A 17,991-nucleotide genomic window follows, 5' to 3' on the forward strand; every position below is an offset into this window, starting at 1 on the left:
ATGGAGAGAGGTTTATTATATAATGTGAAATGAAAGGCACAGAAAGCAATCATATCTTGTGGTTGCATGGAAAATGTATTTGCTTCTGGATACAGAATAGAAGCATGGGAAAATAAAAAGTCAATCCACTAGGATGATGAAAATGTGAGTATATTTTTTGAAATTTTATTTTCTGCTCTTACCCTGCTTTTGAGCAACAAATACCTTTTATAAAGAATAGGAAAGAAGGGGCGCCTGGGTGGTTCAGTGGTTTAAGCCCCTGCCTTCGGCTCAGGTCATGATCCCAGGGTCCTGGGATGGAGTCTGGCATCGGGCTCTCTGCTCAGCGGAGAGCCTGCTTCTCCCTCTCTCTCTCTCTGTCTGCCTTTCTGCCTACTTGTGATCTCTCTCTCTGTGTGTCAAATTAAAAAAAAAAAAAAAAGAAAGAAAGAAAGAATAGGGAAGAAAACCTGATACTCCAGCAACAACCGAGCTAAGAGCAACTTTCCTTGGTGGGACAATGCCTGGCCCAGAGTAGGCACTTGGGAAATGATAAAGAGAAGAGTGAATGAATAAACAAGAGTTAACAGGGTACCCCCCCCCCCACCTCAACAGCAGCACCGATGCCGTGCCACTGGGAAGCTGAAGCAGACCAGAAGGATTGGTGTTCTCTTTTTCCATTCAAACTCCTGGCCAGAGGTCTGTTTGGAAAATCCATCATGAGTCTGCCCTTTCCATGGAGCTGAGAAGAAGACGGACCTCAGCAGGCACAAAGTAAGATAAGGTAGTAGAAGGCTTAGCAGAGGATGTGCACAGAGTAAACAAGAAATAGACCACCTGTATGGCCATGAGTAGTGTACAGAGGCAGAGCCCGACAAAGAGCCCGACGGCCTGAGTCTCCACTGAAGAGATGCGGGATCCCCGCCCACCAACAGTCCCAGTGTGCTTGTCTCCGTGAGGTGGGGGGCGCTGGGCTGGGGTAAGACTCAAGTACGCCTAGAGCCCTTGACTGGGATACCATTCAACAATGCCCTAAGCCCCACAATAAGAGTTAAGGTCCTCTGCCCCATCACTTGGCCATTGTGTAGGTCAAGTCAAAGACAGAGGGATAAGGGGAAATGAAGACCAAAGTTGAGAGCTAAGCAGTCATCATCCATCCAAATAAAACTTTGCAACAAGAACATGATTCGGTTGACCTATTAAAATAGCACTTGGCAACCTGATTTTAAACCAAGACCCACCATTCCAAGGGCTGTGAAAAGACCTGTTCCAGTTCCTGGGTAGCTTCCCCTGGCCTGACTTTGGTCAGACACCAACATCGCAGCCACTGGGCTGTGTAAGAATTCCAGTGCTACCTCTGTGGCAGAAGGAAAAGACATCTAGTCCAGGGGCGCCTGGCCGGCTCAGTTGGAGGATCATGTGACTCTTCTTCTCAGGGTTGTGGTTCAAGTCCCACGCTGAGCATAAAGATTACTTTAAAAAAAAAAAAAAAAAAAAAAAAAAGAACAACAACAACAGAAAAACCCAAAGACCTCTAGTCTGAAGATGAGACTGGCAAACAACAGCTATAACAGGTGTTTGTTGGCGGGGTGAGGTGGGGGTCATGGGACTTGTAGTTTTCTTACTCTGGTCACCTCAGTTGTTTGGGACCACTTCCCATAGACAAGAGGATGCTGCAGCAACCCTCTACCCTGACTCACGCCACACGACCTCCTTGATATCCAGGGGCCTTACTTGGAGGGATCAGCCTTTGTGAGAAACAGGACGTGAGCCCTCTGAGCTTTACGCCAGGGACAGGAACAGAATCCCCAAAACCTAGCAGGGATACGGGTTGGGACTCCTCTCCTGCAGCAGAGTAGGAAGACACTGGCTTAAATGTTGGGGTAGCTGAGTTTTTCTGATTCTGCCATTAACTAGATACTGGTTTGGTGTATGTCAGTTGGTCTGTCTGGGTCCCAGTTTCACTTGTAAAATAAGGAAGATGGACTTGATTATTATTACCAATAAGAGGTTCCTGGTCATGGTTGGGGCGGGGGGGTGGGCAAAGGGCATCCCTGAGCTATATTCAGTCAACTTGTAAAGGAAGATGGTATCACACAACACAACTAAAGGTCAAGTTTCTATGCTTTTCGCTGGAATTCTATCTGCTTGGTGTGGTAGCACTGATTCTCTCCAGGGGCTAAGAAGAGTAGACTGCTGGTGTTATCCAGATCCTTACTTAATAAGAGCAGGAAAATGAATTATTCCTCACTAAATGCAGGTTGTTGATGATGCACAGAAAGAGAATGAAAAGCAGGCAGTCACCAGGCTGGATGCCAGGACAGTCTCCGGGTCCCTTTCATCCCTAACCCCCTGGCCAGATTATTTGCTTTCCCAAGGATGGCCTCCCCAGGCATTGCTGCTCATGCCTGGCCCTGCTGAGCAGACAGCCTGATGATGCAGGGCTCCATCCTAGGACCCTGGGATCATGACCTGAGCTGAAGGCAGAGGCTTTAACCCACTGAGCCACCTGGACGCCCATGGGATGCAACCTTCTAAGTTGGGCCCCTTGCACTTAGTGTAATGCATTTTAGATGCACACGTGCTCCGTGTTTGCATGTATTGGAAATTTGTTCCCTTTTACTGTGGAGTGGCATTCCATGGCCTATCTCCTGTATGTCTTTACTCAGTTACCAGTTGATGGGTATTTGGGTTGTTAATAGTTTGTGGCTACTGTGAATAAAGCTGCTGTGAACAGTTGCATCATTGTGTGGACATATGTTTGAATTCCTCTTGGGTAAGCTCCGAGGCGTGGACCTGCTGAGCCTATGGAACATTAACCTCTGTAAGAAATTGCCAGATAATTCTGCAAAGTGGTTGCAGAGTTTTGCAATCCCGCCAGCCGTGCATGGAAAGTTCTAGCTCTTCCACACCCTCACCTGCACTGGGTGCTGGCAGTCTTTTTCATTTTAGACATTTCAGAGGGGGAAAGGTGGTATCTCGTTGAGGTTTAAATTCGCATTTCCCTCCTGAATAATGATGTTGAGCATCTTTTCATGTTCTTATGTTCTATTTGTATATCTTTTTATACGATGTAGCTGTTTAAATCTCTTGCCTATTTTATAATTGGGTTGTCTTTTTATAGTTGAGGTGTAAGTGTTCTTTATATATTCTGGATAAAAGTCCTTTGTCGGTTATACGTATCTTGAATATTTTCTCCCAGTCTGGCTTGGCTTTTCGTTTACTCAGTAGAATCTTTCAAAGATCAGATGCATTTAATTTTTCTAATTTCTCTTTCAGGATTGGCGCTCTCGGTGTCCTAAAAAAAAAAAAAAAAAAAAAAAAAAATCTTTGCTATCCTTGATGTCATTAAGATTTTCTCCTGTTTTCTTCTAGACCTTTTTATGACTTTTGTTTCTAAATTTAGGGCGGTGATCCACTTCAGGATAATGTTCATCCCTTCATCAAATTTTATATGGGAAACTGTCATGATAGTGAGCATTTACATAGCACACACTACATGCCTGGCCCTATTACAGAATTTATCAATACTAACGCATCAAACCTTCACGATAATTCTCTAAGATAGTAAGTACTATTACTATCTCCATCTTACAGATGATACAGTAGAAAATTCAGACACAGAGGTTAATTTGCCCAAGATCACATGAGTAAATGAACCTGGAACACCAGCCACATGGCTCCTGGTCTGGGTACCTGACCAGCACACTCCACAGCCCCCTGCTGTACTGACTGAAGTTTTAATAAATGCAAAACCAGACCTAGGTTCTGCTTGTGTGGAGCTTACCACCAAATAGGGGAGCTAGATATTTATGTCATGTCTATTCGAATAGAAAATTACAACAGTGAAATCACCTAAGAGAACAAATAATAGGGAGATATGACCAAGTGAGGAAACTGGGAGCAATTTCCACTGAGGAAATGAAGATTGAATTTAGATTTGGAGAAAGAGTGATGGTAGCCAGGCAGATAAAACACAACAGCAGAGCATGTCAGGCCAGGGAAAGACCAGGCAGGAAGGTATATTGTACACTGGGTGTTGGATTAAAAACTCTCAGCATCATCACCAACAGGGATGGCAATTTTTATCATCTTATCTCTCTTCACTTACTTACCCCATTGCCCTTGAACCAGAGTGGCCAACTCATCTTGGTGTGACAAGACAGTTGGTCACCCTGTCTTGAACCTGTTCAGGGCAGAATGTGTGCATGAGCTTGGAACCACTTTAGGGAAGCAAGTACCATTATCCCCAGAGGATTCCAGTACACATGGAAAACTTTTCTGAATGGCACACTCTTTCATAATCAGATTTTCTGAAAGACAAAAAAAAAAAAAAAAAAAAAAAAAAAATTCACTCTGATTCTTACCAGAGTTGCAGGGGAGCACAGCCTAAGAAGAAAGTTTGGGGTGGAGGGAGCCTGGGTTGTTCAGTTGGTTAAGTGTCTGCCTCTTGATCTCAGCTCAGATCTTGATCTCAGGGTCATGAGTTCAGGCCCCACATTGGGGCAAAGACAGAAAGAAAGAAAGAAAGAAAGAAAGAAAGAAAGAAAGAAAGAAAGAAAGAAAGAAAGAAAGAAAGAAAGAAAACTTGGAAGAAGAAAAAACTCTCCAACAAGAAACATAGCCTCTAATTACTCCCCTGAATCTCCAAGGAGAAAATGATTGTAGTTTCAGGCTATAAGATGGCTAGCAAAATCAGGCCAAAATAGACAAAGAAAACAGAATAAATACGACTTGTGAAAATAGCTGTCCTTCCAACTCTTACCTCATCATCTTATTTCACAACAAAATGGTGACAGGCAAAATTCAAGATTCAAGAGAAGCATTGTTCACCACAGCCTTGGACAGAATCTGCTTATCACCCAAGATCAGCAAGAGCTAAGAGCTGAATTTCTAAAGGCCCAGCAATGACTACAATCTTATTGAAGTTTTTCCATCCTGCCATCACCCTAGAAATTCTGAAGTCAGTGCTGTGCATGTACAAATTGCAGGCCTGACCACAAGAGCCAGGGAAGAGCTGTGGCTATGTTTATTTCATAGGTTCCTTCCATCACATGGCTGAGGACTGGGGGGCTGTTCAGAGTAATCATGACATTACGATCTTCCAAAGGACTCCTCTCAGCAGTCTCAGGTCTGGGACTATTTTCAGGAGGGCCTGTTAGCGAAGTTCCAAAGTTAACAAATCACACACACACACACACACACACACACACGCACACACACTCACACACAGGTTAGCAATTTAAACAATGAATATGAAGATATCTCACAAACCACTATGTGAGGGGCATATTAATAGCTGTGGCTTCCGTATTACACACTCGTGTCCTCAGCACCAGCCTCGGGAGGGGCTCAACAAACAGGAACCGAGCAGAAGCACCCAGCCCAGGCATTACAGGCAGAAGACAGAATGACTGACTCCCATCGAGGCCTTCTGCAGCAGAATCCCTGGTTCCCTCCTGTGCCAGCTAAGCTCCTGCAGTCACCACCTAATGATGTCCTTACCCAAAAGAAAATTAAATAATTTGTTCCTGATGAAACATTGGGAGTCCTCAAACCTGGGGGCTGACTTAGGAATGGAGAAATCACTTGCCACAAGGAATCTCATATCAGAAATGCAGTGGCTGCACCCAACCTCTGCTTCCAACTGATTTCGAGGAAGTTTCATTGCTCCAGGAACTTACTGTCATGCAGAGGGCAACCTCAAGCCTCCTTCAAACGTCAAGCCGCTTTCCAGGTTACAGGGGGGTGTCTCCCTCCAAGGAACCGACCTTTTACCTTTGATAGTCCCCCTTTCAAAACCACAGCCTCATCCCCAGATTCTTACCACTGGTGGGTCCTTATCTCTTCTAAAGACTTGAGAAAATAACAATTGTAGAAGATACCCCTAGAGAAGGAGCTACTCCTCGGGAATACGATTGGAACACATCCCACCCCCCCACCTCTACCCCCACGCCCGCACCGCTCATAACAGAATCATTGGGTTTTCTCACAACTTGTTTACAGAATTGCTGTGAGGTTTCAATGAGTCAGTAAAAAGAAGACTGTTGGAAAAGTGCCTGGCACAGAGGAAATGCTCAATAAATGTTCGCTTTAAAAGTGCAGAAAATCAATTTGGACATTTATGCATACATAAAGAAATATGCACAAGATCACACCTACAGAGCTAATGTTTCTACTTTCGAAAATCTGTACTAAGAAAATACTCATAGATTTTTTCAGATGAAGATTTATGTATAAAGATGGTCATCAGGCTGTTGTTGTAATAGAAAAAAAAGAAACCCAAAACAACCCACACGTCCAACAATAACGGAGTAAGTACAAAAACGATGCCACTTTTCAAAAGCATGCTTTTGAAGAATTTGTAATGCTGTAAGAAAATTATCATGACAGGTAAAGAGGGATATGAAACCATTCACATAATATGATTTCAATTTTAGATATTCCAAATAAATATCTATGGAATGTCATAATAAGAGATTAGAAGGAAATACTCCAAATATTACTTGTGTTTCTGTCCCAGTGGTGAGATTCTTTATTCATTTTCAGCATTTTTCAAATTCTAGATACATATGCAATGAGTGTGTGTTAATTCTGCAAGTAAAATATAAAACAGTTAAGAAGCTATTTCAATTCCACAATTTTAAAAAAAAAAAAAAAAAAAGTTGCATGAGATTCTAGACCAGGTCAGTGGCAGGGAACAGAAAGATAATCCTGAGGTTGAGCCCTCAGTATGTGGTGACTCTTGAAGGTCACCACGGGGACAGAGAGACTATCCCTACTGGAAACTTTCTAGCTTGAGCAACAGCATGGACAAATGATGGTGTTTTGCATCACAGTAGGAAATGAGAGAAAGGAAGAAGAATGGGTTGGGAAAACAGAAAATCTATTCTATTTGGCCTCACTGGGTTTGCAGTACCAAAAGGATCCCCTGGTAGAGGGGCTCAGAGAGTTGGCTACATGCGGAGGTAAAGCCTGGGAAAGACAGATTTTGGTATACATGCAGGTATGGGCAACAGCCATGTGTCCCTGGTGCCATGGCTTGGCTGAGAATACTCCATTCTCCATGTTCTGTGAAGGGCAACCAGACTCTGCTCGCATAGAGGCTCTGACACTTGGGCTCTGGAGCCCAGTTCCTTCCTGCCACCCAACATGGGACATGAAGTGACCCCTGCCTCCCTTGGTCCATCACAGAGACCACTGCTAGATGGTAGTGAAGAGCCTCACAGACACTCACCGTGACTTACATGCTGTTTGGCATGCTTCCGCTTCCATGAGCACTCACAGTCAACATAAAACGTGCTACCTCACACTTTGTACGAATAGCGTTCAAGACCCGGCTTCGCCCAGTGGCCTCTTTTCACAATAACGCATAGGGAAACCGTCTCAAGCTTCCAGACCAGGAAAGTGTGTGCAACCGGACACCATGAACCCTACAACAGCTCCTGTTTCCCTCTCTGGCTTGGCCAATAAGGAGCTCAGAATATAAGCTGTGGCCCATCTTCAGCAACACTGGAGGATCGCATCGTGTGGACTATGGGGCGCTCATCTGTTAGCATTTCGGTCTTTGTTTTACTGCCCTTATTTTCTCTTTGTCCCAATTTCTTCAACTATGAATCTTTGTGAACTTCTTAAAGTCTAAGATTTTCTCCCATGTCACACTCACCCATTGATTCCGTCTCTAGCTCCTGGAGTTGCACAAGAGAATTCTAGGGCCTCTTCCCCATAGCATCCCCTTTGAAGCCCATGTCCTCCACTAAATCTGATTCTTTTTAGGTACCAGAGCCTCACTTTCTTCAAAAGCTTGTCCTAGACATGAGCTCCTCAAGAATCTTTCATCCTTCTAGACTCAGTTGATGCCCCATCTTCCCTTGGTGTCTTCTTTAGGCCCTATTTAGGCGTTCCCTCCACAGCAGCACCCACAAGCAACCACACAGGATGACTGGTTCTCATACCTGCCTCTCCCACTGGACCATGATTGTGCTCTGCACCTCCAAACAGTACCTAGCCGGCTGGAGACATAATATGATAATATATGCTTCATAAGTTTCTGTGGAGGAAATGAATGAATGAATGTGCATAGATACATAACTTCCTCTCTCCTCTACATGCTAAAAGAAGCCCCCAGGGAGAACAGGGAGAGCCCAGTTCCTTTCAGCTCTCTGAAGGCCTTTCTACATGACAACTGCTTTTCCACAGCACTCTCCCTAACAGCCCTGAGGCCCTAGGCACCAGTGTGAGAACTTACTCTCCCAGCTAAATCCAGAGTAAATACACATAAGACAGAATTGGTCCTGTGAGGGCAACTGGGATAAATTTTCGCAGAAAGAAAGGATTTCACAGATCAAAAATGCAAAATGCCACATGCTCCAACTAGCACTTATTTTAACAACAGAGCCTTACATAGGTGCTAATTACGTGTCGAGAATTGTTCTGAGCTCTTTACAAATATCTTATTTAATCTTTGTAACAACTTCATGAGACAGGTACTATTTCTATCCCCATTTCATTTTCATATATAGTCTGCTCAACACTGGCGTCAGCTATCCTACAACGAAGAAAGATGTAGCTAATTCCGTCACTAAATAAAAGAAAATTAGTTATATTTAGTGGACGCCAGTGCATGAATGGTTGACAAATCAAATCTTTGCCTTTGATGTGAGACCTGGATGCCACAAAATACATCACTGACTAAGCATTTATTGACCACCTCCCACCCCCCACCCTGCCACCAGCACTGCCCCCCACGAGCTCACAGTCTGGAGAAAACAATGCACACCTAAATTAATGACCAGGCCCCATGACAAGCACATTAGAAGCAAGGACCCAATACAGCACTGGCGGCAAAAGGGAGTAATGATCTCTGGCTAGATGAGAAGGCTTCCTCCAGGGTGTAATGTCTGAGCTCAATTTTAATGGATGGCCCAGGGCTCACCAGGAAGCCACAGAGACAGAAGAGGGGGAAAGAGAAGGCCAAGATAGGGGAACCATTGACCGTGGGGAGCCAGAGGGGAAGAGCTGGGGAATAAGGGCTGGTTTTGGCTGCAACATCACGAAGCTCGAAGTCACTAAAGGATCTGATGGTCATTCCCATTCTAGGAAGCTTCTTTGAGCTGCAGCATAAGGGAGGATGTCAAGACCAGACAGAGAGAGAGAGAGACATTTTAGGGGGCTGTTGCAATCAACCAAGCAAGAAACAATGTGCACCTGAGCAATATTCTAGGATAATCAGGAACCCGAATCTTCAGACGGATGGGAAGGCTGGTGTAGGAGAGCAAGGTGACACCCCAGCTTTTACTTAGAAGACCAGGAGGCTAGTGCAGCCAGCAAAACAGGGAGCGTAAGCTGGGAGCCCCATGGCAAGGATGAGGACAATCTCGGGCAGCCTTGAAGCTTGGGAAAGCCGAACTAGGCAGAAGACATTTTCTTAATAATCACAGAGCAGTTATTCAGATCCTCATTCACATCTCCTTTTAATAAAATATGATGCATTTCATTCTGTCATCATAGTGAAAAATCATTGCCCTTTGCTGGAAATTCATAACCTTTCAAATTAATAACCTTTGGGTAGGAAAATTGGTTTCATTAATACCTCCCCTTACACTTTGTAGGTTCGTCATCTCTCTATCCGGCTGTCCCCTGAAGCCAAAAGCCCAAGACTTATTGTTTGAGAAGCCTGAGTGACTTAATGCTCAGAAGGAATGATCGGGATCCTTAGTAATTAGGCTCACTTGAGTTCACTGCCCAAAAATGCTGGTATGCCCCTCTGCCCCCAGAGAGCCCACCTCTGGGCTGGAGGAGAAGATGAGGGCATCGTCCCAGCTCTTGGCCTGAGCCCCCCTGCCTCTGTGCTGGGTTCTCGTAGGTCAGTCTTCATCATCTCCCAGGGGAGAAATGGCCATTCTGCTGCACATGCCCTCTGAGGTTACCCAAAGCTACAGTTCGTGCCTGCCTCCAGCACCTCCCAGTAACCTCGCTAGCTGGAGCTTGGGCTATCCCAGAGCTGCCAGAGGTGGAATAGATGCCAGGCTAAGCATTGTCTCCAATCTTACATTCCAGAGCCTGTTGGAAGAAGATGGAGAGTGGTTGAAACAAAGGAAGCACTGCAGGAGACAGAGACCAGATTCCTGCTTTTTAAAGAAGAAACAGATAAGGGCTGTCAGATTCGGCTGAATCACCCGGACACATTAGAGCAGTGTGGCTTCAACTCCTCTCTGCCCCTGGTGATGATAATCCACGGGTGGTCGGTAGGAAATGCTGACATGCCTTTTTTCTCTCTGCATTTACATTTTCTGCTTTTTTCCCTCATGTGTCCAATTTTAATAAAAAGATAGAGAGCCAGTGATAACAACTTCATGCATAATATTTGTAAAGCACATTCTAATTTTCCAAGTACTTCCCCACACAGGATCTCATTGATTATCTCAATCCCATGAATAAGCAGGATAGGGAAAGTATAATTATCTCCACTATTCAGATAATAAAACGTGGCTCAAGGAGGTCACACTTCACATGAGGGCCCAAAAGTGACTGCAGTCCATGCAAGTAAATCTGCCTGTTTCACAAGAGGAGATAGGAAGCCAGAAGACATAGTCTCCCAATGAAATATGGTAACTATAAGGTTTAAATGCAGCTCCAAATAACAGAAACCTAATTGGCAATAGTTCAAATGAAACAAATTTGTTTCCATTTCACACAATAGCCTAGAGATGTGTAATCCAAAACTGGATAAATGACTTTGGTTAATGATGTCCTCAGGGACCCAGCTCATTTCCCACTACTCTGCCATTCTTAGAGTACTGCCTTTGTCCTTATAGTCCAAGATGGAAGCCAGAGCACCAGCTATCGTATCTTTATTCCAGGTAGCACAATGAATAAAAGGTATACACAACGGAGTCAAAGAGCATGGTTTTTTAAAAACAGCTATATTGATATGTAATTCACATACCATTTAAACTCATCCATCCATTTAAAGTGTACAGTTCAATGGCTTTTGGTATAAAAGATAGTTTTTTTTAGGTTAGCCACCCAGAAATATCTGTAAAATGCTTCCAGTTATATCCATGAGCCATACCTAGATAGAAAGATGACTGAGATATGTAGCGTCTTAGAGAAAGTGTAGCATTTTAGGGATGCTAAAAACCCTGGACGAAGGGGAGAAAGAATATTATGGGCAATGATTGAAATGAAACTAAGCAAGGACTTTTCTCCAAGAGGAAATTCTGCCTCCCTGGCTCCCAACCAACACACAATTTGAAGCCTGGTTCACGACTTGAAACTTCCAGAGATTTGGTGATCTATTTCGTGACTTGGAAACCTTTCCCTGCCATCTACTTGAAAAACACTCTTGAAGCCCTCATCTATACTGTAGAAAGCAAAATAAGTCCATCTACCCACCTGCCACTCTTTCAACATTGATTCACTGAAAGTCTGCTATGTGCAGGCTCATAGCCTTCCCATGTACAATACAGACCCTGCACCTGGTCTTATGTTGTAATGGGGAGCCACATGATGTCACAGGGGTAAAGCCATGAGATGGGGTGCTTGCCACTGCTAGGGGGGAAAACAGAGACACCTGTAGCCTGCTAGCAGCTTCCGCCTAGGACTTAAAGGGCTCCCACCCTAGGGAAGTTGGGGATCCCACACACCCCAGGGTCAGCAGTGAAGGTGGTGGTGTTTTTCCTACCCCTAAAGAAGGGGCCTAACATAGACTGACGCCCTGCTACAGGTTAGGCCCTTTTCATTATACATCAACCAGTTTAATCCCCACACCTTCCTCCAAGGTGGGTTAGTATCTCTTAGAAGAAGAAAGTGCGCTCAGAAAGGTCGAGCAACTACTATAGTCACACAGCCAAAAGTGGACAAAGATCAAACCCTCATGCTCCAAGCTCCCACTCTCGAAGACTCCCTTTGTCAGAGGGGTCCAACCGGGCCCCTGTTCCTAGCAGGCTTCAGCCTGCAGTCCTCACTGCGGCTCTCTCCCGCTGGCCTAGGAGCTCAATCCGTGTTTCTCTAAGACAAACAGAATAGGACACAGAGTGCAGAACGCTAAGAAGATGAAACCTGTTTTAAAGGAAACTAAAGATCAGCCGTGGAAAGCTCTCCTGGGGGAACCCCGGGGGAGGATAGGGGCTAGAAGGAGGCCAGTCACGGTAGAGAAGAGTATCCCATTTCTTCAACTGCTTTAGCCAAATGGACTTTCCTTACAAGAAAAAAGAAAGAAGGCGGGAAAGAGGGAATGTATGGAGAGGACAGGTTTGGGGACCGGCAGAGTTAGAAGCCAGGCACCAAGTCCGGATGTCTGCACACAGAGGAGTTAGCTCTCCCCACCCTCCCACGCCCACCCCCCACCCCTGCATGCTCTCCCCTCAGACCCCGCCCCCTTCACCCTCCCTGCCTCCACTGACACCCCTTGCCTCTACTCACACCTTGTGCTCCCCTCCCCCTTCCCTGTCTCCTCACCCTCCCTGCCCCTCCTCACCCTCCCTACCTCCCTCCACTCCCCCCTTCACCTTTCCCTGCTTTGTCCTCACCTTCCCTGCCTCCTCTGACTCTCCCTGTCTCCCCCTTACCTCTCCCTGCCCCCCACTTCGACTCCAGCAACCCCCAGCTGTTGGTAGCTCCTTGCACTCCCCTGTGCTTTCTCTCCTCTTGGCCTTGGCTCAGCCCGTGCCTTCTGCCTGGAGCAGTGTTCCCCCTCTTCTGCTGAACAGTAGCCATTACACAGTAGGTGCTCCAAAAATATTTGTGAGCTGAATTCATGACTAAATCAGTATCTTGTTCACAAACGGACCATAAAGACAGGACCGTTACCAGGGTCCTTTTCCAGAATGAACGCTTCATTCTTAAAACGCAGAAGGGCCTAGAACTACTCTCACCAGTGAGAGGAACAGCAGCAGCTGCCTCACTGGGTCACTAACTCTGAAGGTAACTGCACATCACTAACATTTACTGAGTGCTTGCTGCGTGCCGGGCGCTGTTCTAAATGCTTCCTAGCGACTGACTGATCTCCTCTTCACGGCAGTCCTGGAGAAAGGCCACTACGGCTAGCCCCATTTTCCAGATGGGGAAAGTGGTGCACAGAAAGGTTAATGAAAGCTAACCAATTAATTGGGAGGGTCGAGACTTGAACCCGAGGGGCTCTATCCACCTGGAAGGCACTGGGTGCATGTTCATAAGTGGTCAGTGGTCAGTGGTCAGTGGCCAATGCCTCTGAACCCAAGTGACCTGCATGTCATCAGCATTGCTCTCCAGCCTGGAGAGCAGTCTTGAGGCACACCAGACTCCTCTCCCCCCGGAGAGGGGATGGCTCGGAGCCCTCTCCTGACCATGCGCCTCTGAGCATGCTCTTCCTTCTGCCTGGACCCCCCTAGACTCCCTGCCCCACAGTCACCAGCCCACCCTTATTTCCGTAAGTGAGCTCCTAGTCATCCTTGCAGACACCAATGTCATCGTTCCATGAATCAGGCATGCCCTGCAAGTTGGTTCTCGAACAAAGGACATACACAGAAAGATTCTCCATACACATGAATTGAGCTCCTGCTATGTTCCAACTCATGGGGCCTTGTTCCCTCAAAAGCGAGCAGATGCAGTGGGCAGGAGGAGAGCAAAGGAGCTGGGATTCGGAGCTGTGGCCAAGCCCGCCTCCTGGAGTGGGGAAGGGTTAGAGCTGAGCCTCAGAGGATAGGTCAGCATTTTAGCTCCTAACTACATAGACTTTTCCATTATTTTAAGGCTCGGAAACTCTTAAAATAGGGGCATGTTAAGAAAATGGTTCTCGGTTGGAGGCCACGGGTAGCCCCCAGGGGACATGTGGCAAAGTGCAGAGACATTTTTGGTTTTCACAACTTGTGGGGGAGAGTGCTCCTGACACCTGCTTCATGGAGACCAGACATGCTGCTAGATAGCCTACAGGGCGCAAACAGCCCCGTGACAGAAAGTATCTGGCCTAAAATGTCCATAGTGCCAAGGTCGAGAAAACCCACATTAAGCCCTTTCTTTTGGAAAGAAGGACCCAGCCTTCATAAGCCAAGAGTTGGGAAAGAAAAAAAAGACAAATAGAAAGATGAGACTAGTGCAGTGCCCCCCGACCCTGGGTCCCCTTCTGGTTAAGCTGACGACTTTGTGCCCCACCCCCACAGGTGGACGGCTTCCTGGAAAACTGGATCGGGCAGATGGTCGCCGCCCTGAAGTCTCAACTGGCCCAGACTGTGAACGTGGGGCTGGCCGACTGGCTCACCCTGGCCTACCGCCACTACACCGTGGCTGTACGCAACACCCGCCTCGTGGGCCAGGAGGTGGCAGCTCTCATCCAGTGGCTGGAGGCAAGGCCTGCCCTGCCCTCCCCTCCCCTCCCCTCCTCACCTTTCTCCCCGTGGCCGGGACTGAGAGAATTAAGCCGGTCTCCTAAGCATCCCAGATAGGAGAACCACTCCACGAAGCTTGGAGGAATGGGATGGCACAGGTGGAGATGGGACATTGGGGCTCCCTCAGACGTCATGCTTGAACCCCTATTTTGCAGAACTGTCTTCCCTCCCCTTCCTCCATCCACCACCTCCTTTATGCTCTCTCCCTTGGATGTGCTAGCGGATCTGAACACACCCATGGCCCATCAAACCCTAAGAAATGAACAGGAGCACCATGTAGGGCATTCATATCCTAGTAAAGACAGGCAGGGTGGGGACGGGGACCAACATCACCAGGCGGGGCCCCAGGTAGCTGAGTCTGAAAGGTGGGTGCCGGCAAGGTGAGAAACCAGTCTGGCTCAGGAGGCTAAATTCTCAAGCATCCCCTCTGCCAACCCGGGGCCAAGAACAAGGGGGACCCTGAGAACGAGCTGGACCCATACAAGGTTTCTGTCCAGCAGCTCTCCCACTAACCATCTTGCCTCTGTCTTCCAGGAATCTGCTCAGTTTTCTCGGAGCAAAGTTCATCTAATTGGGTACAGCCTGGGTGCCCATGTCTCAGGATTCGCTGGCAGTTACATGGGCGGAAAGCACAAGATTGGGAGAATTACAGGTAACCGTGTCCATAATCAATGATGGCATGCGGGGGTGGGGCAAGACTCGCTTCCCTAACAGTCCTGGAATTACCATGCACCCAGCCTCCTTCACACTGCTGCCAGCATGACCGCTGTCCTAGCCTGCTGTCCCTCAAGAATTCAGAGTAAACCACAGCCCCAACCCCTACTGCCTTTCCTCCAAGGGGTGCCTCTCATAGTCATGCCAAAGAGGACCTCAAAAGTAGACTTTCTAAACACTTTGTACCAGGAAAGAGTTTATTTTCAACTTATAGTTTAAAAAGCCCAATATGAGCAAGTTAAAGGATCACGTCCGAAATTTGTGGTAACATCAGCCATGTCTGTGCCTCAGTTTCCACATTTGTGGAACACATGGGTCTTACTCTGGGGCCCATTTGATGTGAAGAAGGGGGCACCACACTGACTTGGAAATGGCTCCAGATACCCAGTAAGAGCTGGGGATGTGCAAGAAGGCCTTTCCTCCCACGCTTCCTTGACACCAACCTCATCCCCGGATGCTACCTCACAGTTGTGTTTGGAAGATCACACCTGAGGGGGCTATTCCCCAGCCCAGTCCCCAAGGTGCACAGATAGCCACAGTGTAAAACTCAGAAAGCCCAGGGACACCTGGGTGGTGCAGTTGGTTAAGCATCCATCTCTTGGTTTTGGCTCAGGTTGTGATCTCAGGGTCATGGGATCAAGCCCCACATCAGGTTCTGTGCTCACTGCAGAGTCTGCTTAAGATTTTCTCTCCTTGGGGTGCCTGGGTGGCTCAGTGGGTTAAGCCGCTGCCTTCGGCTCGGGTCATGATCTCAGGGTCCTGGGATCGAGCCCCGCATCGGGCTCTCTGCTCAGCGGGGAGCCTGCTTCCCCCTCTCTCTCTGCCTGCCTCTCTGCCTACTTGTGATCTCTCTCTCTGTCAAATAAAATAAATAAAATCTTAAAAAAAAAAAAAAAAGATTTTCTCTCCTTTTCCCTTTGCCCCTCCCCCTGGGACTTGCTGACACATGCTCTCTCTCTCTCTCACTCTAAAAATAAATAAATATATTTTTAAGAGAGAGAGAAAAGAAGGAAGGAAGAAAGGAATAGGAAGGGAGGGAGGGAACCAGCAAGCCAGCCAAAGCCCTTCTCAGTGTAGTGTTCCAGAGTTCTGGGACTCTCCTCTCGAGGCTGTCTTCCTGTAGTCTCAAGCTTCCATGAACTAGGTCTTTCTCTACTTCATGAACACACCATGGCCTCCTGTGCTTCTGGGCCTTACATGTCCTTTTCCTTTTACCTGAAATATCTTGTTTTTTTTTTTTAAGACTTTAGCCATCTATTTGAAACAGAAAGAGAGGACAAGACGGGGGAGAAGGAGAGGCAGGCTCCTTATTGAGTAGGGAGCCTAATGCAAGGCTCAATCCCAGGACCCCGAGATCATTACCTGAGCCAAAGTTGGATGCTCAACAACTGAGCCACCCCAATGCCCCTTGCCTGGAATATCTTAGCACAACCTACACCCCCAGCCCCAGTCTACCTAACAAACTCCTACTGCCCCTTTAAGATGAGTTAAACATCACTTCACCAGCTAAAACAATACTTCACAAGCTAAAACAATTCAAAGGAAATTTAAGATGAATAACGTTGTTGTGACTTTTTATTTTATAAGGAAGATTTATTTATTTATTTATTTATTTATTTATTTATTTATTTTAGAGATAGAGAGAGGGGAGAGGGGCAGAGGGACAGAGAGAATCTCAAGCAGATTCTCTGCTGAACATGGAGCCCAACTCGGGGCTCGATCCCACAACCCATGAAATCATGACCTGAGGCAAAACCAAGAGTAGGACGCTCAACCACCTGAAACACCCAGGTGTCCCATGACCCCCATTTTATCAGGTAAGAACACTTTGGGCAGTTAATATCTACGATTACCATTACTTCACCAAAAAAGAGGTTGGTTTTAATGTTAAAAAAAAAAAAAAAAAAAAAAAAAAAACAAGATAAATAATGGCAGACATTTATACAAGAGAAATAAATTCGTCATTATGAGAAATCACTTCCTCGTTTTTTTTATTTTTTTTATTTTTTGCCTTGCCAGGAACTGGGGAGACTTGGTTCATGGGCCAGTATGTGCACCCCCCAGGAATGGTTATCCAGTCATGGTTATATGGTTATCACTATGGTTATAATGGTGATCACTCTGTGATTTAACCCTCAATAGGCTGGGGGTAAACAGACCTTCACAGAAGGCCCATCCCCGAGGAACTTCCTAGAAGGCTGAGTCAGAATCCCAGAGGGGCGGCACCAGACCCAGCACCCTCTCCGCTCTGTCTTGTGTCATGGGCTATATTAGGCATTATTAGCCAGGCCCACTCATGACAGAAGCAGCGGGACAGCTAATTACTCCTGTCATCTCCTCCTCAGCCCCATGAAGAACGGAATATAAATCACACCAAGACATCTTTCATTTGTAACTACAGATGAGAGCTGGAGACAGGCGCTCACTGCCCCTGTCAACTCCTTCACCCCCATCAGGGATGGAAGCCAGGGCTGATGTGGGACATCAAAGAGTCTTCCAGAGAGGGTGAAGGAAGAAAGACAGAGGAAAACCCTTGAGAGCAGAAATACTCCTTGTATTTGTAGACGCCAACCAGCCAGGAGCTGCCTCTAGTCTTGCGCACACACATCTGTCACTCGACCAGAGCTCGGAGCAGTCCTATTCGCTCAGAACATTTTCACCAGGGAACAGTCATGTCCCAAGGCTGTTTTGGACATTCCAATGAGATGACATTGGTGTGGGAGAAGAGCCAGCTTGTTTAGGGAACTCACGGACAACATATAGGCAAATAAATTTTTTCTCTGATGGGTAGGTTAGAACTACTTAGAATAAGCACAGTGGCTTTTTGTATGCAAACAGATGCTCTTGAAAGTAGCTTGAGAGGTACTTAAAATTGATTTGCTTAAATAAATCAAGCATTCCCTCATAACCTTATTTCTACCACTGGATAGTT

At 46.5% G+C, this 17,991-nt stretch overlaps 1 protein-coding gene across 1 annotated transcript in view; it reads left to right on the forward strand.

The window, feature by feature from the left end:
- The window catches only part of LIPC (lipase C, hepatic type), a 128,723-nt gene that overhangs the window by 89,274 nt on the left and 21,458 nt on the right, over positions 1-17,991 (forward strand). Inside the window, exons 2-4 of the mRNA XM_059180625.1 lie at positions 10,039-10,226; positions 14,121-14,303; positions 14,880-14,997. Coding sequence (XP_059036608.1) covers positions 10,039-10,226; positions 14,121-14,303; positions 14,880-14,997 — 489 coding nt within the window. The remainder of the gene's footprint in view (positions 1-10,038; positions 10,227-14,120; positions 14,304-14,879; positions 14,998-17,991) is intronic.

Source organism: Mustela lutreola, chromosome 7 (genome assembly GCF_030435805.1).
Source record: "Mustela lutreola isolate mMusLut2 chromosome 7, mMusLut2.pri, whole genome shotgun sequence".
Classification (NCBI taxonomy): Eukaryota; Metazoa; Chordata; class Mammalia; order Carnivora; family Mustelidae; genus Mustela; species Mustela lutreola.